Raw genomic sequence first — 25,541 nt, 5'->3', positions numbered from 1 at the left:
CCCCTGTGTGCCTTGAGAGACGCCGACCACTCCGTCTCTTTATCTCTCTTCATTAGACAGTCTCGCATATTCAAGGCCCTGGGTTCGATCCTCAGCATCACAGAAAAAATAAATAAAATAAAGGTATTGTGTACCAGCATACAACAATGAAAAAAAAAAAAAAAGAAAAAGAAAAATTAAAAAAAAAAGAAATATCATGGACATTATAATTTTCTCTCCTAGCCTGTATTTTGGCAGTATCATTTGATTTATTAAGAGAACTCTGGAATTTCACATTTCTCAGAGCTTTAATAGAGGAGTTTTAGTAAGAAATGTTCTCTTAGGACTCTAGGGTGAAAGACAGCTAGTTCCCTAAATTAATACTAATATCTCCTGTTGGAGTCGGAGGCATTTTTGCCTTAGTGCAGTTCACCTGTGCTCAGTACTCCGGATGCTCTCCTGAGGTTCCACATGTTATAGGTTTATGATCAAGTTAGTCTGGTTCCATTCCTAGCCTAAGAAACTCCTCTGCTATATTTAGCCTTATAGTTAATTGCCTCTACAAAAATCCCCTGTGTTTAAGAATCACTCCTTTTTACTGTTTTTGCTATCTGCATTACTTCAATATAATGTAATTTTCTTCCACCTGAATTTTGCCTCTGATCTCCTTTTCTTTAACATGCGAGACTGTCTAATGAAGAGAGATAAACCTAGAGATAATAAATTCATGACACATTGTCAGATTTGCCAACTAGGCCCCCATACTCTGCCCTGTGTACATAGGCCCCCTTTCCACATAACACCTACCCTGGTCCCCTTTGACAGACACCCTGGCATACCCCACCCCTATGCACCTATATGGGCAGTCACATCTATTTGCTGTGACATGTACAACACAAGGGCCTGCATGCCCTCCTACATATACATGCCTCCCCCAACAAACACCTGCCCAACCCATACGTCATTCCTACACGTGCCCATTGACACATGAACCCTTTAACAGGTGCACACACAGTCACTTATCCACAGACCCTGCCCCTCTCTTGTGGAATCAAAACCACAGACCTGGAGTATTTGGAAATAAAATGATTGCTACTTATTAGGTAATCCACATGCAGAAAGAAATGAGAGGAGTATTACCAACCCAAACTATGGGGCGGGGGGAACTACAACTCAATTCCTAATAAATCAGTCCAATGCAATCTCTTTTATATGTATCCACAACGCAAGATTTCTCCCAACCCTACATCCTTCCAGAAAATGTTTTTGGGATCTGCAGAGGAAGGTCCTTGTACACACAAATGAATGAACTTATATATCTGAAAATAATTTAAATATGTACACATTTTGAAAATGGGGTAACAGGGTATTAGTCAGGGTTCTTCAGAGAAGCAGAACCAATAGGTTGTGTGTATGTGTGTGGAAAGAGATTTAGTATAAGAAATGGGCTCACATGGTTATTGAGATTGGCAAAGCCAAATCTGTAATGTGGGCCAGCAGCCTGGAGACCCAGGAGAGTCAGAGGTGTAGGTGATGTGCAAAGACTGACCTTTATTTTCTGTGCAGGCCTTCAGCTAATTCAGAGAGACTCACCCACATTGTGGAGGGGAATCCCCTTCCTCCAAACGCAACAATTAAAATGTTAATCTCCTCCCCAACATTCTCCAAGTTGACACACAAAATTAACCATCACACACAGTAAACAGGATCAAGTATATGCCTAAAAGGAGAGCCGGATAACTACCTATCTATCTATAAAGATTTTTTTTTCAAAGAACAGATAGTATGAAATTGAAGGAGTAAAATCTTAAGGATATTTATTGTTGACTTTTTAACTTTAGAATCCATCACAGAACCTTCTTTTGATTGTGGGGGAGACAGATTTTCCTCATCATCTGCAGTAGACACATCCTCCAGAGACTCACCCTAGCCCTAGAGGCACCCTGTGTCTCCTGCCTAGTCCTGTCCCCTGAGACAGCCCTTTCCCCTTCCACCCATATCTCCAGAACACCTGGGGCCAGGAGGGGAGCAATGGGCTCTTAATTGCTTGCTGTTCTTAATGGTGCTGCCATTCGATGGGATTCAGCACAGCCCTGGAAGCTCTGGCTTCATTATTTATTTTAAAGTCACGTGTGTGAGATGTCACACATCCCAAGATTATCCACATTTTTATTCCTTCTGTTGTTACCAGCCTCCCAGTTTAGATGAATATTGTCCAGAAAAAGTCACAGTTTTGCTCTCAAAATTGTATTTTTTTTTTTTTTACTTCACTTGTATTTTTTGGAAAGGAATACAGCTGTCAGAGAAACCGATTTTCCAGAATGCAGAGAGAGGGCAGTATTTATAGTTCAAATGACTCTAGGGCAGGCAGCGATTTGGGGTAGTTTCAATAAAACACTATCTTTATGAGGAAAACCAGGATGGGCCTATTTTTCAAAGCTTTTAGGATGTCACTGTAATTCATGGCCATTAGGAATTATCCATAACTCATGGCTTATCTTGGAATGCAAGGTTTTGGGGAATGGGAGTGTATTTTGGACTCCCTTGGATGCTGGCGTAGCTGAAATGGCGGCAGGAAAGGGCAAGCTATTAGTTTTGCTCTCAATAGTGAAGGTTTGTGGTGTGGATTTGGCAGGAGTGGGTAAGTACGCAAAATGGTCTGTCCGACCATAAACTCCAGTCCTTGATCCTTCTCTCTATGGATTATTTCCAAAAACCTATTTTTGGGTCAGCTGAGAATTCTGAATAAATTTCTCTATCACAAAGTTTGATATTAAGCTTCATAAACTCATTGTTAATTTGTCACTCTTACATATTTTCTCATATTTGGAAGTTTTATAGATTTATATAAAACTAAGACATCAAATTATTTTACAAATGTTAAATTCCATTATGGCTACTTATACACACAAAATCTTTGTGCTTCTCAAATTCCAGGGGAAATTCATTCTAACTTTTAATTATGGTAATCACAATTATGGATTAAATAGGGACACCATAGAAGGTATCGCAAGAGATGGATTAGCAAGCTGTATTCATATGGAAATAGAAGTAAGTGTTGTTTATTCAATCAATTGTGTGTGTGTGTGTGTGTGTGAGTGTGTGTTTGAGGTTGGGTCTACAGTGCAGGGCAGATAGCATGCTGCCAGGCCCAAGAGAAATGCATGCCAAAGCGTGAGGTGTTCCATTTGTAATTAATAAGGAGGAGGCAAGACTGGTGCAAAGAGACAGCATTTTGATTAAAATGCAAGAAATTGTACATATAGTAGGAAGAAAACTGGCACTCAAAATTTATTTTCTTTTATTTCTTCCCTATATTATTATTATTTTTTCTTTTTACAACTTGGTCTGTTTATACAAAGACATGTTAGATAAAGTCCAATTACTGCCAAGTGTGACCCTGGTTCCTTGTCCCCTCAGGACAGTGGCAGCCCTGAGTGGTATCCCTTGTTCCTTGAGTCTCCGCAGGCAGTTGGGCTGTGCATCTTTTGACTCCACTTGTTCACCGGGTGCAGTATTTTTATACTTCCAGCAATTTAGGTTTTCCAAGTTTGACTTTTCTCTCTGCCTCCATATGCCATCTTTCCCCAACTATCTTCTCAAATTGGAGTATCCAGAATTTTATAAAATTTTATAAAATTAAGATCCAGAGTTTAAAAAATATATAACTTCATTAAATACTTCTTCAAAGAGAGTAATTTTTCTCAAGTTACTTCCGTTGAGCAGTATAACACTTTTGTAATCAGGGGGCAAAAAATGGCTCAAGTAGACCAAACTTCCAGAAAACAAAGCTTAGGAAAGTCTGGTATTTTCTGTAGACTCTGAATCTTTCCTGTGTTTCCTTCTGTAACACCACAGACAAGGGACTGCAACTCCCTTTCAGCCCCTTGTATTGGTTTAAGTGTTCCCTAGCTTCAGCAAAATCACTCCCATTTCTTCCACCTCTTAAGTTTCTGCACAATCCTTGCATTCTTATCTTTCTGCAGTGGACTGGTTTTGTATCTTAAAGAGGGGTTTTCTTTGTTCCTATGCTAATTATTAAAAAAAAAAAAAGACCAGTTCTAAAAAAATTTTCTTCTTTGGACAAGGCAGAAACAAAAACGAATGCGTTTTTGAGTGCACAAATACTCCATCCTCTTTGTGCTACCTTTTTCCACTTGAACAGTTATCTGAGTGATGGCTCCTGATTTACTTTTTCCTCCCTGAGAGCTTACTCCTACTCATTTCCAGAAGGTTGAGTCTATAAACCATGTTTTATTCCCTTGGTTCTCCCCAGCTGATGTATTTTTCCAAACTCCTGTTGTCATTGACTCTTCCAGAAATTATTTAAAAAGAGCTTGGATTCCTTCCTACCAAAATTTTAAAACAAAGGTTTTGAACTTGAGTTCAACTGATGATGATAGAATTGAGACGAAAGGGACTTTAAGATCCTTTTGGAATAAGGTGTAGGGAGCTGGGGGCTTTGTGGAGAGCTGTGGTCACAGCCAAGCTCGCTGGGTTCACAAACTGTACCTGAGCTGCCTTGTGCTGTGATCAGCAGCTTACCCTGAGCTTAGCCTTCTGGGCTCTGGATAGAGCCTGTAGGATGTCGCTGGAACTGGCCCACACAGGTTGCTGGCAGGAAAGGTCCCACGGTGTGTTGACAAGGGTGAAAAGGGGCTCTCTTCTGGTGCTATACAGATGCGTTTTAAAAGACAGAATTGAAATTACTTTAGAGTAATAAAGTGAATTACCTATTTTATATCCAGCAATTTTCCTTTTTAGCAGTCATATTCATTAAAATGATTAATTAGAGAAAAACCAGGTGGAATGAATTCTATCTAATATTTCTAATGACAATTTAATATTTGATGAAGAGAGAAAAGTAATTGAATCTTGAAATATTTGTGGGAAAATAGTGGCTAATTCTACAGAAAAATTCTTCAATATAATACTACTTATTATACACTATATTGTCAGATGTTTCCAAAATGATTTCTAAATCATGCATATGTTTCCACCTTATTATCTTTTCTTTAAACGCCCAGGGTGTAAGAAGTTTGAAATACTCCTATTTTGAGCCTCGCTATATCTTGGTGGTGCCCATGAACAAGGAAAAATATGAGGGACATTTGCGGAGAAAAGGATTATTCAGTCGTGCAGAAATTGAATTTGCTGTCTCCAGAGTGGACCTTTATATTAAAATTAATCAGAAATTTCCAGGGTATTTTGATGCAGTAATCAATGCAGGTCAGTACTCTCAGCAGAGTTTTACTTTTGAAGTATGAGGTCACTAGGTTAGAGACTGTTTTATGGAAATAAACTTCTAAATTGCAAAGAGCTGTTGAAAGGGGTAGGAATCCATGAGCTTTAACCTTCTATTCTTTTAATCAGAGTATTTATTATTTTTATTAATCCTTCAGATCTTAACTAATAAGATTTGGTGTGAAATGGACCCTAAAATAGGTTCCTTCCTAGGGGACATTGTGAGAACTAAGTTAGATAATACGTCATTTGAAATACACATTTAAATTTTTAGGAAGGCAAATGATACCCAGGCAATTTTATCATAATCTACCTCTAGTTAAAAACCCAACTACTATAAATATCATAACCATTAAATATCTGTGGGAAACATTTTCAAAGATTCCTTTAGACATGGCTATTTATTTGAAGTAATAGAGAATTTCTCAAAATATAGATATTTCTATATGTTTTAAAACCACACTGTATTATATAGCCATAAAAGAGAATGAGAAAACACTCTGTATGTAGCTAAAGAAATATCTTTAATCCATATTGTTATTTTTAAAAGGCCAGGTTCATAACCTTACGTATAGTATGCCATCATTTATGTTTATAAAAAGAAATAAAAAGCATTATATAGTTGTATTTTCTATATATTTTGTATTTTCTTGTACTACATAAAAGTATATGGAAGAATCCTCAAGAAATTAATAACATTGATATCTTTTTTTAGAGGGAAATTGGATAGCGGGGACATTAAATTTAACCATATGAAATTGCCAATTCGACTATTTTAACCTACGAGAACAATAATTTGATATGGTTTCACTTAATAGTTTAGCTCTGCAACCTGTTAATGTATTTCCTATGCATATTGGTCTTCTTTTGTTGAATAAGAAAAATCACACAACTTAAAACCATGCCTGTTTATTAGCTCACAGTTCAGTAGGAGTCGGGTACAGCATGACTGTGTTCTCTGCTTGGGGTATCAGGGGGATCAGGGGGATCAGGAGGCTGAGGCAAAGGTGTCAGCTGGGCTGAGGTCCCGTCTAAAGGCTCTGGGGGAAAATCTGCTCCAAAGTTCTTACTTGTTGGCCCAGTGCAGTCTCTTGGGGTTAAAGACCCTGTTTCCTTGTTGGCTGTCTGCCAGGGGCTGTCCTCATTCCCTGGAGATTGCTCCCAGATCCTATGCACGTGGTGTCCACCATCTACTAGCCAGCAACAGAACATGAAATCCTACCTGTGCTTTCAGTCTCCAGTTTTCTCTTCTGCCACCAGCCAGAGAATTCGCTCTCCTTTTGTAGGCCTTCTGTGATTGTAAGGAACCATGTGGATAACCTTCGTTTTGATTGGCTCAGACTCATGAGTATCCTTAATTACATCTGCAAAAAATCCTGTTTGCCATATAACATAATATAATCCTGGGAATGATATCTCATTACCACCGTAAGTTCTGCCCACACTTAAGGGGAGGAGACCATACAAGGGTGAAGTATCATTAGAGCCGTCTTAGAATTCTGATACCACAATATACAGAACTAAACATAGCACCCAAATCAGTACCACCAGCAGTTGAACACTAACTGTATTTTAACCTGATCCTGTTGCATTAAAGTACCTATCTCATTGACCATAGATGATCTGGAAGTTGCCTACGAAAGGCTGAGTGAGCTCATTAGAGAATACCTGGGACTGACTGAGGAACCTGCCACGAGCTTGGCTCCGACTGCAGGTACCATCCTATCTCTTTTGTGCGCCCATTTTAAAATTATTGTTATGGAAAAGAAAGCAAATCTTTGAGTTATTGTCTGGGTACCCATCAACCAGGTTATAGCTGGTTCTAACTCTTTCATGCCTGTAGTTCTCCTGGGGTAATTGTTCCCACAAATGAGCTTTATGGATTAGCACCCTGGATCTATAACTCTACTCGTCTCCATGACCATAATAGAACTCAGGGACTCGCCTTCGGGAGATACGAGATAGTCTTGGGGAGTGGACAGCAAATAAGGGTTAGCCTCATGGTTCAGAACTCAACCTTCCAGAATTTTATTCCCTTATGGGGCTGAGGTGTTGTTCTACTCACCAGGTTGATGTTTAGCCCAGGAGTTTCAGTCCAAGAGTTTTCTTTCCCCTTCAGATTGCCCCAGCCCTTCAAGTGTTGTACTGCAGAATAGAGGGGCAGGGCCCTAGCCAGGTGGCCCTCTTCCTGGCTCTCTACTCCCCTGGGCAAGCTTCTTTGATGTTCTGAGTTTAGGTTTACTCTCTTGCTAAATGGATTTCTTGTTCCCCTCATTCCTGCTTGATCATCATCAGCAAATGATGTAAGACATATAAGAGGGCATCTCCTTGGAATTTAGGAATTTGAAAGCCCTCTCTTAGAATTTTGGTGCATAAGTATTTTGAGATGTATTTAAAAGATTTTCCCAAATTCTCCTCCAAATTAGGATAGCTACTCTAGCAACAGAATAAAACAAAACAACAACAACCAAAAAATAAAAAACAGCAAGTGTTGGTGAGGATGTGCACTGTTGGTGGGAATGTAAAATGGTGAAGCTGTTTTGGAAATAGCATGGTGGTTCCCCATAAAAATTAAAAATAGAACTACCAAGCCAGGCACAGGGTACACATCTGTAATCCTAGTGACTTGGAAGGCTGAGGCAGGAGGATTGCGAGTTCAAAGCCAGCTTCAGCAACAGCAAGGCACTAAGCAACTCAGTGAGACCTGTCTCTAAATAAAATACAAAAAAGGGCTGCAGATATGGCTCAGTGGTTTAGTGCCCCTGAGTTCAATGCCTGGTACCCAGAAAAAAAATAGACTACCATATGATCCAGCAATTCCACTTCCAGATATATACCCCAAACAATTGAAAGCAAGAGCATGAAGAGATAGTTACACCTCCTTGTTTATAGAAGCATTTACTTTAGCCAAAAGATGGAAGCAAATGAAGTGCCCATGGACAGATGAATGGATAAACAAAATGTGCTGTATACCTACAGTGGAATATTATTCAGTCTTCAAAAGGAAAGAAATTCTGATACACGCTACAATATGAATGAACCTTGAAGATATGCTAAGTAAATAAGCCAGTCAGGAAAAAGCAAATACTATATGATTCCACTAATATGCGGTACATAGGGTAGTCAGATTCATAGGGATACAAAGAAGGGTGGTTGTCAGGGGCTGAGGGAAGGGGAGAAAGGAGTGTTATTATTTAACATGTCCAGAGTTTGCACTGGGGAGATGAAGAGAGTTCTGAAGAAAGAGGATGGTGATGGTTTAACAATAATGTGAATGTACTTAGTGCCACTGAGCCATAGGCCAAAAACTGGTTAAAATGCCAGATTTTATGTGTGTTTTACTACAATCAGTATTGTTTTTAAAATGTCCCCTTGTGGGGTGCAGTGGTGCATGTAATCCTAGTGGCTTGGGAGGCTGAGGCAGGAGGATCACAAGTTCAAAGCTAGTCTCAGCAACTTAGTGAGGCCCTAAGCAACTTATCAAGACTCTGTCTCAAGATAAAATATAAAAAGGGCTGGGGATGTGACTCAGTGGTTAACCATCCCTGGGTTCTATGCCCCAAAAACATGAAAAAAAAAAAAAAAAAAGGCCCTTCAGTGGACTGAACTTTATTCATAGGTCACGTTTTGCAAAATGTTCAACTGAGGCTCTTGCCACTTTGTAGATGCTGTGCAGCTTTGTGGTTTCACCTCCGTGACTCTTGCCCAAACATGATTTTGTTTGACTGATTGCATTCTGGAAGGCTGAGGGAGGCCAGGTCATGATTTTGCCAGAGTTCAAACCCACTGTGCCATTTTGCAATTTTGCATGCTTTCCCCAGGTCACGTGCCCCTAATATTTTGGAATGAGGTCACTGTGAAACTGGTAAAAATCAACAGAAAACAGATGAGAATTTTCTTCTACACATGTATAGGAGATAAAATGACCAAAGCATGACCTGCCGCCCGAGAAGGACATGAAGAAAGTTTGACCTGTCTAAAAATTAACGGAGGCAGTAATGGAGAATTGGAAGGCTGGGTTCCATCTACAAAGTGGGGGGTGGGGACATTAAATCAGGAGCATGTCGGCATAGCTAGCCAACCCTGATCGATTCTCTACATCAAGCACTAGTTCTTTACAAAGCCATGGCCTTTAGGGTACTTAATGAGGCTTCCATAGGCCACAGAACTTTCTCTTGAGGAAATCTGGATCCTGTTGCTTTGGTTCTGGGCTATCCCAGCAACCTGTGATCTTTAATTTGGTCCCCAGAGTAGACTGTCCCTGTGGGGACTATGCCTTACGTTAGCGTACCCTCCCCTGATCCCCAAGCTGGGTCCATCTCCCACTGTAAATTAATAAATTGGTGTGCTGGCTTTCATGTTAGTCTCTCGTGGTTTTAAAAACACAAGTCAGTCCCCTGAGGCTGACCAGTTCTGCGTAGCTGAGACATGTGCATTTCTGTATCGGTGCCTCTGAACGAGGCGTATGAGCAAAGCAGCTTCCACATCTGGCAGGATTCCCTCTGTATTTTGTATTTTCCTTATTCTACGATGATAAGGAACACTGATTATTGGGTGCATTTGCCATTTGGCAAATTAATAGACCAGATAATGTGTTCATAGGAAAATGGACTCCCTTTTTAAAGAGTATAATAAAATTGTATTTGTTTGGACTAATTAGGTTAGGCCTGTCTGATTTAATGAAAGGTATGAATTATAGAATTTGTAAAAATGTTATCACTCTCAGATACATTTAATAACTGAAACCCAGCCATCCAGTTATTGACTATCAGAATTCTAGCTTGAAAAAGTAGACGGGGAGAGATTGCAATTAATATATAAGATCCCTAGCTTCAACAGAACTTTGCTTTTCTGGCAGGTTTAATATTTTGGAAAAGGTTGTATTTTCTTAAGCTGAGATTGTATTTCCTTATTTATATGGTTAATTTGTGGAGGGAGTTATGTTTTTTTAGTTGACATTAATTTTAAGGATAAACTTGCACATAAAGTGAAACTGTAGAGGCCAGACATTATTCAACTGAGTATTTAAAAATTCTAACAGCCACAGTCCTTATTAGTAAGCTTTTATGGCATCTCCAATGGCCCAAGAATTAGGACCAGTGGCTCAGTTACAGGACTGTGAAGTCTACACAAGGGAAAAGGGCCAGATAAGAATGAAACTCAGTGTAAGAAAACAGTTTTCAACTATAGTTCCCTAAACAAATGGTCAAAAATGCCTGAGAAAGGGTCTTGACCCAGTAAGCCACTGTCCTGGGCCTGGTTGGTACTCACATCTTTGCCTCTGCACTAAACTAGGTACTCTAACTTTAAGTTCTACGGTTTAGGTACATTTATATAAATACATTACTTATCTAAATGAGATTCCTAGAAATAATAATAATAATAATAATAATGGAATTATTTTTTGGCTAATGGAGTTGTCCAAGGAAAGAAATTGAAATAAAAAAATTTAAGATTCTGTGAAATATTGGTCTGAGCAATTAGAAAACTGTACTGAAAATAAGAAGTCTCACATTTTTATTCTAGATTTAGCCAGTAATCATTAATTTGATCTAAGAAATTATTTTGAAAATAATTATTTTCTTAAGAAAACTGTATATAATTTTATGGCCATTATTAGAATCTGGCCTTCCAAAGCTGAGGTTTTTCCCAGTTGAATTAGACCATCTATGTATTTAGCTTCAGTACAAACAGAAATCTTATAATCAAATAGCATTGTCTTTCTAAAAGAGGTAATCCTGTGTCAATGCAAACTAAAGATAATTCCCAAATATTTGAAGTTACATAGCTTTATCTTTAGTGATTGCATGCTGCTAATTTGTAACTGAGAATGCAATTATAATGTCTGCTTTTAAAAATGGGAGTGAAACAAAGAGATGAAAAGTAAGCCAGGGGCTATCATTTCTGAGTACAGCATCTGTCAGCCTAGACCTAGAAATGTGAACCTTCACCAGTGGATAGTTAGTTGAATTTTTATTTAAGGCATGTGTGAAATAGTAGCTTTAGGTCCAGATGATAAACTCTTGAAATATTTAGGTGTCTAATTAAAACACAGTATTGCAGTTTGTGTATAGAATTATCTTGTTTTTTTTCCTTATAATAAGACAAATAATATTTGTCTCTAAAGCACAAAGACCTAAAAAAGTTGATTAAACACTACCTTTTCTATAAAATCAAGAAATATTATATTCTCAACTCAGGATGAGGGATGTCTTGCCCTCCATTTGTCTCGAGACAGCCTATTTCTAGGTAGTTGGTGCTTCCAATAAAGCTTTTAGAAAGCTGAACCAACTATCATCCTGAGTTTTTGCTAAAAAGATCATGAAATGAAATTCTATTTGCAAATCATTATGCAGAATTCTGACTAATGGTAGAAGAAAATGATGATGGTAATGATGAGTCAAACAGAGGAAAACTGAGCAATTTACTAGCCTGCAAAGTGGTGCCCTTATCATTAATGAAGGGCATGGAATCATTTGCCAAATTATGTGAATTGCTAAGTTGTAAAAGTAGGAAAAGAAATTCTGTATGTCTGATTATAGGAAACCAAGAGAATTAAGGAGGGAAAAAACCCTTTAGCATCAGGTTTTACTGTTCTTATATTTTTCTCCCTTTAAATTACCTTTTTAATTTAATACATCTATATACACACATATGTATATAAACCATATATATGTTTTATTATGTACATGTTACATGTATGTATATGTGTGTATTTATGTATGTATAATTACTTAACTGTTAAATTAATTGGCCTTAGTAGCATTCCTCATGTTGTAGGGCCATCACCACTTCCTATTTCTAGATCTTGTAAATTTTCCATCACCCAAAACAGAAACTCTATACCCACTAAACAATAACTCCTCCTAATCCCTGGTAATCTCTAATCTACTTTCTGTTCTCTGTGAATTTGCCTATTTTAGACATTTTCATTGTTTTATATTTTAATTTAACCTTGTTTCCTGCGTAAAGTAGTATTTTAGTTTATATTGTTATATACTAGGACCATAAAAATGATGGACAGGGCATCCTCCCAGGAAGTAAGCTTTTCCTTGTTTCTACTTGTTCCCTCTCCCTCCCAAGAGACATCTGGTTTGACCAGATGCAAGGGGCTTCCCGTGTAGGAGGCTCAGTGTGAACCCAGAGCAGCTTAAGCCCTCTGCTCGGAATGGTGGCTGGGAGTGTGGTTTGCTGCGGGGGTCAGACCACTCTGGGATCACTTAGAGGTCTTTTTGGATTTGGAATCTCTGAGGATCAGAGACAAGTTTCCTCCAGTTCCAGACTGATGTTCCACTTCTGCCCACTGCACTAGGTAAAGGGCTAGGTAAAGGTGACATGTAGGTGAGTGTGCGAGACCAGAGCCACTCTGAGAACTTGCGCCCACGGTGATGGAGGAATTCTTTTCTACAATGTCAATGTCCAACATCGTTAGTGGCTTCTGAGAGCTATTGTGAAGCCAGGGTAGACTTGGTGGGAAAAGAGGAGATCTGGGGATGAGGGTGGGGCTGTGGGAGCAGCTCAGAGTGCAGATTCTCAGGAGCAGCTTCTCTGAGCCTTGGTGCCTTGGGATTTCAGTGGACACTTTCTTTACTTCCTTGTTTCATTCATCACTTATTTATTGAGTTTCTGCTGACCATCATGCAGATGGTCAGGTATTAGTATTGGTATTGGTAAACAGGTATTGGTAAACAGACAGGACTCTTCACAGGGCTCACACAGTGTATTTAAGGGGACCACCATTAAACAAGGGAACAAACAAGTGCAAGGTCATCTGACTTGATGTCCATCCTCTAGTTTCTCTAGTCAAAAACAGCCTTGATTGCTAAGGTCAAAATTTCAGACCTCATTCATGTGGAAAATTTCTTCACCACCCAAAAACCCAGACTGGGCTCCTGAGCTATCCTCTTTATGTTTACTCGTTAGAGTTCATGTGTTCAGTTGATTAAAATTGTCCTAAGTTCTACTAAATAAGAAAATTGTAGAAACTTAGTGCCTGTGAGGAGCAGGAAGATTTAGTTCTCCTCTATGTGATTCTATTCTTTTTGAGGATCTGTGTGCATCACACAAGAGGGAGAAGTTTTTGTCATTAATTTCTAGGCGGTCGAGACCATTTTGAGCTAACTTGTTTTTGTATTGAAGCAGGAGCTCCCTCTAGCAGGAAGACTGTCTCTGGGGTACCAGCACACCTGGTTCCGTCCCCCAGGCGCTTGGCGAGACTGCAAGCAGATGGCCAGATACCAGAGCATCTCTCCGGGATGCAGATTCATGGAAAGGTCCCTGACAATCAGAACCCAGTTCCCTCCCAGAATCAAGAGCTGACTCAGGAGGGAGAAACCCATAAGAAGGAGCTTTCTTCCAACAGCCTCCGCAATTCAGAGCCTCCTCAGCAGCTCGACTCATCAGCACCTGGGGCTCCTCAGCAGACCCAAGACAAATCTCCAAACCCAGCGGAAGGGGGTGTTCAACAATCAGATCTTTCTCCAAAAATAACAACCACTCAGCCAGATGTCCCTAAAAGTGACACCGGGCCATCTGAGATGAAAGCCGGTGAAGTGGGGCAGTCCCACACCACTGCTTCCCAAGCACCACCCCAACACTCCAGCCCTTCTCCACCCCATGGCCCTCAGCCAGACCAGGATGAGGAATCCGGGGAGACCAGGGTGGCCCCCAGCAGCCCTCCACTGTCTGAACCACCTCAGGGACCTGGCCCATCTTCTCTCAGCCCTCAGAAAATCCAAGAAACTGAGTCAGACAAACCTCTGCCCCAAGGTTCCCACCATGATCTTCCAGAAGAGCCCTCCCACCCTGACTCAGTGAAGCCACCTCCCCTAAAGGGGGAAACCCCCAAATCAGAAGTTGTCCGGGCCAGTACCCCCTACCCAGAACTGCCACCTCCCCAAGACTCAACGACCAACACAAAACAGACCCAGGACCGGGAACACCCAGTGACTTTGCTCCCTAGGAGTCGTCTGGCTCCTACGAGGCTGCCCCAGCCTCAGACACTGGCTCCCCTGCAGAGCAGGAGGCCCACACCCAAGCTCCTGTCACCCAGCAGGGAAGATGCTGCAGGGACAAGCTCAAATCAAAACGTGACCCCCTCTCCCAGGCCTGTACTCACTCAGGAAGGGGACACTAGTAAGCTTCCTGCCATCAGCCCTCCCAGTTCCAAACCGCCCCCAAATCTGAGCCCCCAGGCAGCCCACAGTGCTCAGCAAGGCCAGGAAGAGAAAGCCAGCGAGGTGAAACTCCCTCCTATCAGCACCCCCTTCCAGGAGCAAGCCTCGCAGAGCGTCCCCAGTGCCTCTCTGGAGGAGGAGGCGCCCACAGTTAGGCTCCCGAACATTCCTTCTCCTGTCACGGAACCTCAGCTGCCTCGGAGCACAGGCCCTGAGGCAAAGCCTGCAAAGGAAAGGAGAGCTCCCAAAGCAGCCCCTTCCTCCAGCAGGAAGATTCCAGATGTGCAGGCCTCGCCCCACGGCCAAGATTCCCTGCCGCAGAAGGGAGCTAGGAAAAAAAAACTCCCTATCCAAGGAAAGACAGCACCTCTGAAAAAGGCACCTCCCAGAAGCCCCCAGATAGACTCGCAGCTAGAATCCCAGAGTAAGCCAGGACCCGCAGAGGTGCCCGACCATCCTGACCCCATCCCTCCCCCGAGCCCCCAGGGGAAGCAGAGAGAACCAGTCCACACTCCAGGAATTTCTGAACCATCACCCAGAGATCCCAAATCACTGGAAGAGAAAAGAGGGAATATGCGTCATCCCAGAAAAAAGGCCCCGACCAACCTTCCCCCCCATGACCTGGTTCAAGATGTAGGTGTATTCAAAAAGAGACCATCTTTGAAAGCACCGATTTCTGAAGGATTATCTCAAGAAAATGATACTGCCCTCAGTGGTGACCAGCCAACTCAAGAAGTTGGGCCCCCACACAGCAGACCCCTTGGAAATGAAAAGGTCCCTGCAGAGCCAATCCAGGACCCAGAGAGAAGGGAGCAGGCTCATAAAAAGGAAAGACCTCAGAAGAGAGAGATTGTGTTGGAACCCCCAGAGCATGAGGGCGTGGCCCTTGCCCAGCAGCCTGTCAGAGAGACACTAGCCCATAAAGGCACCCGTCAGATCAAAGAGAGCCCCATCCAAAGGGACGATGCTCTTGCTTCCAAGCAGCAAACCAAAGAGAGAGAAACCCGTAAAAACATGGGTGCAACACAGGACAAAAGCCCTGCTGCTCCCCCAAATCAGGTGTCCTCTGAGGAGAAGGCCAGCCGAACAGGAAGACTACGTGCCAGGGGCAGTCAGAGCATCAAGGTTTAAGTGCTTCCTCAAGCCACCAGATCATTAAACCTCATCAAGCTGCACTGTCTCGGAATGAAAAGCCAAGGCCAGGGCACTATGAGTTACACACAGGCTTCCTTCTGCAACCACAGGTCAGCACAGGTGGAGGGGCCATCCCATGCTGACCTGCCCTGGGGGCCCAGAAGGTGGTCAATCTTTGTAACTTCTGTGCCCCTTATCTGGCTCACCATTTTTTGGTGGGAAGAGCAGCCATTGCAGAGGGAGAGAGCAGCAGGAAAGACAGCTGGGTCAGTTGCTGCCAGTGATGGCCAATCTGTGTCCAGACACGGATTCCAGTGGATTCCAACGTGGACTCCAACTTGGCCAAAGCAGTCAGTGCCTGAGAGCCATTAAATTTTGCTCTCTGAATTAGGAAAATTCACTTCTAGAAAATTCTCTCATACCTGTTGCATTATCGAGGGGACCCAAAGCATAAAGAATTCTGAAAAAGGAAATCTTGTTGTTTCTGGAAAACTCTACTTAGAGTTAATTTGTGGGAATCTTCTTTAGGGGAGAGGACACATCTTTTCACACATGTAGCTATGATCAGGCACCTCAGATTTGCTTTGGCATATGTTGCTTGGAACTTTTATTTGAAATGTATTTTAAAACGAATACCTTCCTTCTCTCTTGGAATAGGAATCTCATGTAAATTAGCCCATGCTATCATTATGCCAAACCATCTGGTAAAATTAGTTAAAAGAATTAGTGGGAAAGAAAATCAGGTGAATCCGTTTTTTCATTTATCTATTTATGTCTATTCTCTTCTACTGCTGTAAATGATGTAAGTCCAACCAGGGCCAGCCTAAGTGAATGTGTTTAGAAGGAAGTGGAGTTTATCACACAACTATGGGAAGGGCAGAGGTGCAATAGGTTCTCAAAGAGATAGGGGACCAGTTACTGAACATCATCAGGATCTTTGTCATCTCCAGGATTCTTGTCATCTTCTGGACTCTTATTTGGGACTCACACCATCTCATATCTGTCTCTTTCTCCATGTTGGCTTCATTCTCTGGACTACAAATGACTGTGTGTCCATTTCTGCACATGGCAGGGAACATGGCTATCAACAGCCGTCAAGTTTATATCTCGTTTTAACTCTGGTAGTTCTTGCTACTATAAAGGGATTAACTTGAATGTTTCCTCAATTTTAAGATTAAAAACAATCCATCTTCAATCAGGCATTTCGTTTTTGAACCAATCTCTGTTACCTTTGACATAAACCATCCCTCTGTATGGAAACTGAATTCCCCAAGAAGAGAGAGTAATTGTGATCCAGGAAGCAAACCCAAGATCTCACTGTTGAACACTTACAGGATATTTGTTATGTAATTACTGTATGCATATGCAATGTGCTAAGCAATGTTTGGCATTCTGTATTTAAAAAATGTAACTGATGACCAAATGCTGGTATGTCTTATACAAAAGATATGTGTCCATAAAACAGTATGAGTAGCAAATGTTATTTCAAGAGCAGTAGAGGAAATTGATATTTTAAAAAATCCAGGATTTGGAATCCTCTTATAAGCTAAGAATCCTCCTGTAAGTATGTAATGTTGGTAATTTTCTTCTGACTTATCTGGTTTGTTCAAGATAGAAGTTATAGGGTAACTTTAAAAACGTATCATAATTTATACTTATTAAGTCATTCATCCAATATGCATTTGTTGAGCATTTCCTGTTGCCAGATACTCTGATAGTTGCTAGATATAGTGGGACGATAAGGACCCTTCAAGGAGCGCTCTCTGTCATCAAGGAATACAGACAAAAGGGTTGATTTCAACACTGGGTAATTAGGGTAGCTAGGGGCCCTGTAGCATGCTAAGCTGTATTTGGCATCCCACAGACAGAAAACCCGTTTATTTACTTTTCCAGACTCTCCAAAGAACACCAAGGAAGGACATTGAATTCAGTCTGAGATAGGAAAATGGGATCAGGAAACACTTCCAAGAGAAGGTCATCCTTCTGCTGAGTATTCAGGGTTGCAGAATTAGCTAGTAGGCTGATGCATGTGCACGTACAGCATGTGCCTCACCTAGAGGCGTGAGCAGTTAGCATCTTCTGTGTACCCGGATGCCAGAAGAGCTTAGGTCTGTGTAGAGCCAAAAGGGCCTTTTGTGCTGTGCTGAGGAACCTGGAAACTCGATCTTGTAACAAAATAGGGGGCCGGTGGATGGTCAATTTTGTACCTTAGAGATATCTTTCTGGAGGTGAAATGGAGGATCAACTTATGAAGGGTGATGCAAGAGGCAGGAAGAATGGCTGGCACGTGGTGGCGAAGGCTGGGACAACAGTGAGGGCCTGGTAAGGCAGTACCTTACCAGGTAAGGTAAGGTACTTACCTTAAGGGTGTAGGGTCGGGTAGATTATGAAGAAAGAAGAAAATAAAGGTTTTCCATGAGTTGTGCATGGGGCACTTTACAGGTGCTCATGCCTCACCTAGGCGAAGAACTTCAGAAAGGTACCTACTGTGCCCTCTGCCCCTGTTTCTGAGTTGTGTTAGTGTTCAATGGGTAGCTAAAGCATACTTTCCACCTGACTTGGGGGAAGCTCCAGCTTCCCTTCCCTGAAATTCTTAATGGTAATAGAAGTTTTTGATTGTTTTGCTTTGGTGTAGTGTGAGTTTTTAATGTCTCAGATTCAATGCTGGATTCTGATTTTGTGGATGACAATTTGTGGTGGAAGCAAAGCAATAGAAAAGATTGTCAACTCATCACATGTTTTTACTGCTGTTACTGTCTTGATGTAAAGAAAAGTTTAGATTTTTAAATGGAGACTATATATATTCAACATTGTCATTTTCCAGTCTACATTTAGAAGCCAAGTTTATATTATTTTCATTTGATATGTTTCTCAGCAAAGTGATTTTTGGATGGGGAAAAAAACATTGGAGACTTGAAGTCACAGTAATTAGTAATGTCTTTGGCTTCTTAAAGTCTGGTACCCAGCATTCAAATTAACAAAGGTAGTAGTTTCACTAGACTTGAGAATCTTCTTCAGATATTTAAGAACTAATCAATTATTTTCAAAACCTCAAAAGTTAATTGGAGAAAGGCATGATTGAAGGGCTGGGGTCTTAGCTCAGTTGGTAGAGTACTTGCCTCAAATGCACAAGGCCCTGGGAGGGAGGAAGGAAGGAAGGAAGGAAGGACATGATTAAAAATTCACAGAAGAGGAAGTAAAAATGTCCAATAAATATGTCAAAAATATTTAGTGTCATTATGAGTTAAAAAATATCAAGTTAGCAAAGATGAAAAAACAGGTTAATGCTTATTTGGGGGAGATCTTTGTGTCACAGCAAAAAAGTAAACTGACACACATTTTCTGGGGGACAAATTTCTAATATCTGTCAAAGATCTAACCTTTAGTCCAATAATTTAAATCCAAGAGTTATCAGGAGAAAATCATTTATGTGCATGGATATTCATATCGATTTTTTATAATAGCTAGAAATAATTTAGTCCTCTAAAGGGATTTTAAAAAATAAGTTATGATGCAGCCATATGCTAGATTGCTATGTTGTAATTATAATCATATTGTAGAGTATTTACTTAGAGGATATTCACTATATATTAAAGACAAAGTTTAGGAAGGCATAGCTAGCATGGCTTCAGTTGTTATATCTGGATTGTTTTCCCCTCTAAAGATCACCTTGTTGAGAAACATCAAATGGAAGTGATATGAACTTGGCTTCTAAATGTAGATTGGATAATGACAATGTTAAATATTTATAGTCTCCATTTAAAAATTAAAAATTTTCTTTATATATTAAGACAATCAATAACAGCAGTAAAAAAGTTATGAATAATTTTTTCTCATTTATGTTTTTTAGTATTTTCTAAATTTTCTGCAATTTATGTTTATTCAAAAAAGTAAATAGAATTAAATTCTCTGTCACAAACACACATTGAAGAGTATGTCATGTAAAAGCAACAGCCTTATGGTCTATTTCAATTTGGCATAATGAAGAACTTTCTAAGAGTTAGAGGTGATTTGCAGAGAAACAAACAGACTTCTCCAGAAGTTAGATGCTCCTTTGTGGAAATCTCACAAAAAGTCTCCATCTGTTGGGTGATTTGTTGGAGTAGATGAAATTTAAATATCCTTTAATGATCTATGATCCATTTGTTATAACTAGCTCTACTTCTTGGCCCTGAGGAATCCAGCTGTCTGTTTTATTAAATATCGTGCTTAGTACTAGAACAGAGCACACTTAGTATTCACTAGATCACTGGCTTTTCAACATTTTTGACCAAGATTCATAACTTGAAATACATTTTACATGGGAAGCAAAGCCTCATAAAGCTCCATTACTATAGAGATACAACTTGATGTTTTCTGTGTGCTGAATTTTAGCTTTCTAAATGCAGCCTATAGCCCGCTGCATTGATTTCACAATTTGATTTGCAACATGCAGTTTAAAAGCCCTGCACTGAACCCTCTAGGGCTTTGCTTGGGTGCCATCTTTGGAGGCTCATTTACTGGGTCATCTGCCTGTCTGGCTGCCATCAGGTGAGGTTGAATGTCATCCCCTCATTTATGCTAAATTCTCTGAAATGATCTGCGTAGTGGCAGATATGACCTTTGTCAATGTTGGAGCTCAGGAGAAGATATATCCAAAATTTGTATGCATAATTATAAGTTCTTTATGTAAAGCTTAAAAAATACTTCTTGATAAACACAGCACATGATCTCCATCAATAGTGTTTCCTCTACTAAGTTCTTAACTGACTTCTCTGATTTTTGTTCTGTGACAACCCTGGAAATAATCTTGTTACCATAAAAGATCCTCACTATTGATATAGTAACTAGCACAGTATGTCCATAAATGAATTCAATTGCTTAGTTCAATTTGAAAGACGCAATTCTAGAAATCACTTTACCATGTTGATCAGGCATTCAGAGAAGAGTCTACCCTTTTATTTGTGTTGAAGATAGATAAATAAACATTGGAAGACTAAACCTCTAATCTTAAAGGTGATTATAAAAGGGCAATCCTGCATAGCAAAAAAATAAAGCTTTTTTTATTAAAGATTGTAACCTTAGAAATACATGACTGTGAATGACTTCAAGAGTCAAAGTAATCCTTGGAAATTCCAGTTCCACTACAATGTCACCCTGTGAACTTGGCAAGTTAGAAAGTTCTCATGTATTAAATGGAGGCGATACTAGGATTGCTGTGAGGATTAAATGAGTTAATATACTGAAAAATACCTATAACAATGTCTTCCCCTTTTCCAATTTTTCCTATATAATACAGATCTTAGATAGCAAGTTTCCTCTCTTGAAATATGCCTACTCTATGTTTTATCTTCTTCAAAGTGTTGACTAGTTATTTTGTGATAAACTCATTCATTTTTTAAAAATCCTAGATAGTAGTACTATGTTTTTATTTTTTTTGTTCAATTGTTTTTTGTGGTATGGGGGATTGAACCCAGGGCCTTGTGCATGCAAGGCAAGCACTCTACCAACTGAGCTATATCCCTAGCCCTGTAGTATTATGTTTTAATTGAACCATTCTGGATGCCGTGCTCAAATGTTGTCATGTTAATTCAGCTCTACAGAAGACATTACAAATTATGAAGCTTAGTAGAAATAAATGTTTTTGTAACTCATTTTCTCTGTATGTGAATGTGTTTTCATGAACTTTGCTTTTTCTTGGTATAGAAATAGCTTCTGATTATTCCTTTGACTGGACTGAAGACTATAGCACTTTACAGTTATAATAGTTTAATAAATATATTCACTTTATCATAGAACCATGAACATTATTACTATTTCCATGGACTTACATGGTAGCTTTCTATTGCAGTAGTTTATTTTGCTATGAAAAGTTATCATGGATACTATGTGAAATTATTTTTTTCTAATTTCTATCATTCCTTTCTTAGAAGCACAAATAGCAAAGCTTTTAAGATATAATCTGTCCTGGAAGAAAGCTTCTTTTATGTACCTTTGGTTTTGTAATAGCAGTTCTTGATGAACTAAATATTTTCTTTAATTTTTCACTATAAATTATGTGACTATTCTATTAGAAATAAATATCTTAAATTCTAAAGAAGATTGTTGTGTTTTAATTTGTTTAAAACCCTTTTCATGGTTACATATTTCAGTATAGAGATTCTTTTTTAGGATTTATATAGGTATTTACATTTTATATATGTATATGCATTTAATCATGGTAGCTATAAGTTACTCTTATTAATTGTAAACACACACACACACACACCTTATCACATGTTTTTTAAACCCTCCTTTCAGTGGAGAAAAAAATGAATGATTTCAAAGTCATTTGGGCATCTGAAGAATTTTGTCTGAAAATGAAAGTCTTATTCAAGTCATTCATTTCCAAATGCTTCCAAAGAAAATAAACTCGAGTGTGGATACATTTATTTTTGCAAGGTTTTAATTAAATGTTTTTAAAAGTTCATATTGAAAAATGATTAGTCTCATGTTCTTGGACAGGAGAACAACTAAATTGGTTTGCTATACAAGTAATCTGATGGACGTGGAAACACTGGTCATTAAAATAGGGATTTTTGTTTTTCAAAATATTTACAACCTGACCCACAAATGGCATTTTTTTTTACAAATTATTAACTTGAATGTATGTGTATAATAACAGATCATCAATATCTTTTACTTTCACTTTTACTCAGTAAAAGGCCCTACTTAGCCTGTGTGATGATATGATATTTAATATATATGCAAATGCTTTATACTTATGTAATTATATCTCCTGCATTTGTTATCTAGGTTGTATTCTATGATTATTCTTTTAAAATATTTTCTTCAAATAGCATTTAACTCATTTGACTTCAAAGGGATGTAAGCCAAAATAAATGTCTGAGCCATTTAGAATTGTTTTTGAGATGCAGTACCAGTTGTGCCAGATACTTCATTTATAGCTTCCTGCATTTGGTAATGATATCAATCCATAAAATGACTTTAAAATCTGCCATGCATCATTAAATTCTTTTATGCTTCATTGTAGGGGTTTAAATAAATTTAACTGGCCTATATACTAAAGAATTTGCTTCTTTTGTGGATTATAAAGTTGTGTGTGTGTGTGTGTGTATTTTTAAAATGTTGTCTCTAGTTGACTTTAATTTAGATACTTTGAATAAGATCGAATTAAGAAACTTTGTGGCAGGGTATTATAACATTGGTAATTGCTTTTTTTTTTTAACTGAAAAGTAAGATCTTTTGCCTATCAATGTATCAAGACATTAGAAAATAAATTAGGAACTGTTTGAAACTCTTTATTATAGGAGTTCAAGTCATTAAAGTGGTGGCATTATAATGTGGTTTAATAGTAATCTGAACACATTATCTTTTACCCAAAATGTTTTGTTGCTGAGAAACCATTAAGACATTAAATTGCTGGAATTATGGCTGCCTTGTATCATCAGATGGAACCTGACTTATTTTCGCCATAGTTTAGATGGCTTATATTTTAGGTTAGAAAAAGAAACTCTGACACAAAAATTTTATCTCAAATACATTTTAACAGGCATAGGATCTTTCTATGAAAATTATATCAATGAAATACCTTTGTTAATTTTTATCTTATTTCAGTCTGTTCAGATTTCTGGTCTTTTTCATGATGCTCTGTTAAAACAAGTGTTTTCTTAAAAACTAACGAACACAGGGTCTAGCCCTGTTAGAGTCTATAAACAAGTCTGGATGGCGCCTGGCATTTTGCCAAAGGGAGTGGTTTGTGAAGTAAAGCCAGCAAGTCATTAAGTGTGGAGATTTCTTATTGGTTGACTGCTGTATCGAGTTTATGCTAATTAAGATAAGCTGTGTGGAATGTATAAATACCTCTGTTGTCCTACAATAAACGGCTCCTACTCCTGCTGTATCAATCTACACAAGTTGTTCGTCACCCCCTGGTTATTTTGCTGCAGCCGGACTGCGGCATAGCCCTTCCATCTTTTCTCTCTCCCCACTGCACACCCCCTGTTCCTGGTTTTTTTTTTTTTTTTTTTCTGTATTAGCTACACTGAATTCTTAACAGTGGTAATAGTCAGGTTAAGCATGTATTTGGCTCCTTATACAAACCACTTTCACTGCCTGATATTTATTCTCCCCAGATGTTTGAATGCCCCCCCGCCCCGATATTTCTTTGTTTTAAAGTTTTGTTCAGATATCACCTCCTTCCAGAGGACTTCTGTTGACTGCCATGCCATCTCTCACTCTGTTCCCTTACCTGGCTTCACTGAATGTATCATCCGATATTTTAAAAATGTGTTATCTGTCTATCTCTAATATAAGAAGGTCTTCCTCTCAGGACTCTCTGCTCATTGCTACATGCCCGACATCCAGAAAGTCCAGCACAGGGAAGGTGATCAATAAATATGGGTGAAATGACCTCTTTCTCCTGGAGATTTAGTAAAGAATGGTCCTGCATACAGTTGTCTCCTTTCATCCGGTTGGTTGTGATAAACTCGGTTACTCTGTTGTTCCTTTTCAGGTTCCTCTGTTACTCAGAGCTCCTTTGATGTGTAGGACTTGACCATGTGTTGCCTGTGTCAAATCTCTCTGCTCTGTCTCAAGTCAGGTGCTAGGTTGTGGAGCTCTAAACTTTCCTGCCTTAATTAAATCCTTTTACTTATCTGCAACAGCTTTCACCTTATATTATTGGTTTGGGATTGTTGTCGGAGTTTAAGTTCAGATTACAGACCAGCAAACTGCACAGAATAGGGATTTGATCTCCTATAAGGATTCCTGGCCTCAAGCTACGTGAGACTCTGCTCAGATAAGTCCTTACATCTGTGGGCTGAGATTTAGACTCCTCCTTTCCAACTTTTCACCTTATCAAAGCACTTGAGTCTTGACAGCAAGGCACACAGGGACAGGGACAGGGGCCTGCCTTTTCAGGACAGGTATTCAAGCCTCAGCCCTGATAACCTCTGACCTGTCAACCTCAGTCCCCACTCTTCTGACTTAGAGCCTTCACTTCACTTGTCACAGGTGGAAGGTTATCTGTCTGGATTTCAGCCTGGATCTCTATTATATTAAAATAAACTAAATTTCTGTTACAGATTAGTAATATTTTTTTTCTTTGGATGGGGGTAACTTCCTACATCTGCTTAATTATATTGACATGTAAATTGTTTATTTTAGCATTTTTAAAGCAAAATTCCTGAAAGTGTTGATGTTCCTAAATAGCTATAGGTATTTATTCCTGGGCCTTCTATAGATGAGCAATACTAAATTAATATTCTTGAATTCTAGGTCTTTAGACATTCTAATGTTTTTAAAGGGAATATTATATATTATTTATAAATATGTCATGTTAAACAGCAACCTCACCATCCATTCTATTTGATCTCAAAGTTTCTTCTTAGCATTGCATGTTTTGTTTTCCTTTAAGCCCTTGGGAATAATTTTGTTAAATGGAAAGTAATTATGGCACCAAAACAGGCTGGTAGACCAATGGTACAGAATAGAGGACACAGAGACCAACCCAAAATTACAACTACCTTATATTAGACAAAGGTTCTAAAAGCATGCAATGGAGGAAGGATAGCATCTTCAACAAATGGTGCTGGGAAAACTGGAAATCCATATGCAACAAAATGAAATTGAATCCCTCTCTCTCACCATGCACAAAAGTTAACTCAAAATGGATCAAGGATTTAGGAATCAAACCAGAGACTCTGCGTTATTCTAATAGAAGAAAAAGTTGGCCCTAATCTCCATCACGTGGGGTCAGGCCCCAAATTCCTTAATAAGACACCTATAGCACAAGAGTTAAAACCAAGAATCAACAAATAGGACAAATTCAAACTAAAAAGTGTTTTCTCAGCAAGAGAAATAATATGTGAGGTGAATAGGGAGCCTACATCCTGGGAACAAATTTTTACCCCTCACACATCAGATAGAGCTCTAATCTCTAGGGTATATAAAGAACTCAAAAAGTTAAATAACAACAACAACAACAAAAAAAAACAATAACCCAATCAACAAATGGGCCAAGGACCT

The 25,541-nt window shown here is 39.2% G+C and overlaps 1 protein-coding gene across 1 annotated transcript in view; it reads left to right on the top strand.

The window, feature by feature from the left end:
- Positions 1-21,569, top strand: part of Lrguk (leucine rich repeats and guanylate kinase domain containing) — a 74,654-nt gene extending 53,085 nt beyond the window's left edge. The window contains exons 13-16 of the mRNA XM_048786647.1: positions 2,917-3,030; positions 5,007-5,208; positions 6,842-6,937; positions 13,363-21,569. Coding sequence (XP_048642604.1) covers positions 2,917-3,030; positions 5,007-5,208; positions 6,842-6,937; positions 13,363-15,530 — 2,580 coding nt within the window. The 3' untranslated portion in view covers positions 15,531-21,569. The remainder of the gene's footprint in view (positions 1-2,916; positions 3,031-5,006; positions 5,209-6,841; positions 6,938-13,362) is intronic.
- The last annotated feature ends 3,972 nt before the right edge of the window (positions 21,570-25,541 follow it).

Source organism: Marmota marmota, unplaced genomic scaffold, assembly GCF_001458135.2.
Source record: "Marmota marmota marmota unplaced genomic scaffold, marMar, whole genome shotgun sequence".
NCBI classification, from domain to species: Eukaryota; Metazoa; Chordata; class Mammalia; order Rodentia; family Sciuridae; genus Marmota; species Marmota marmota.
Note: the sequence above shows the minus strand (reverse complement) of the source record. Positions and strands in the feature narration are given on the sequence as shown.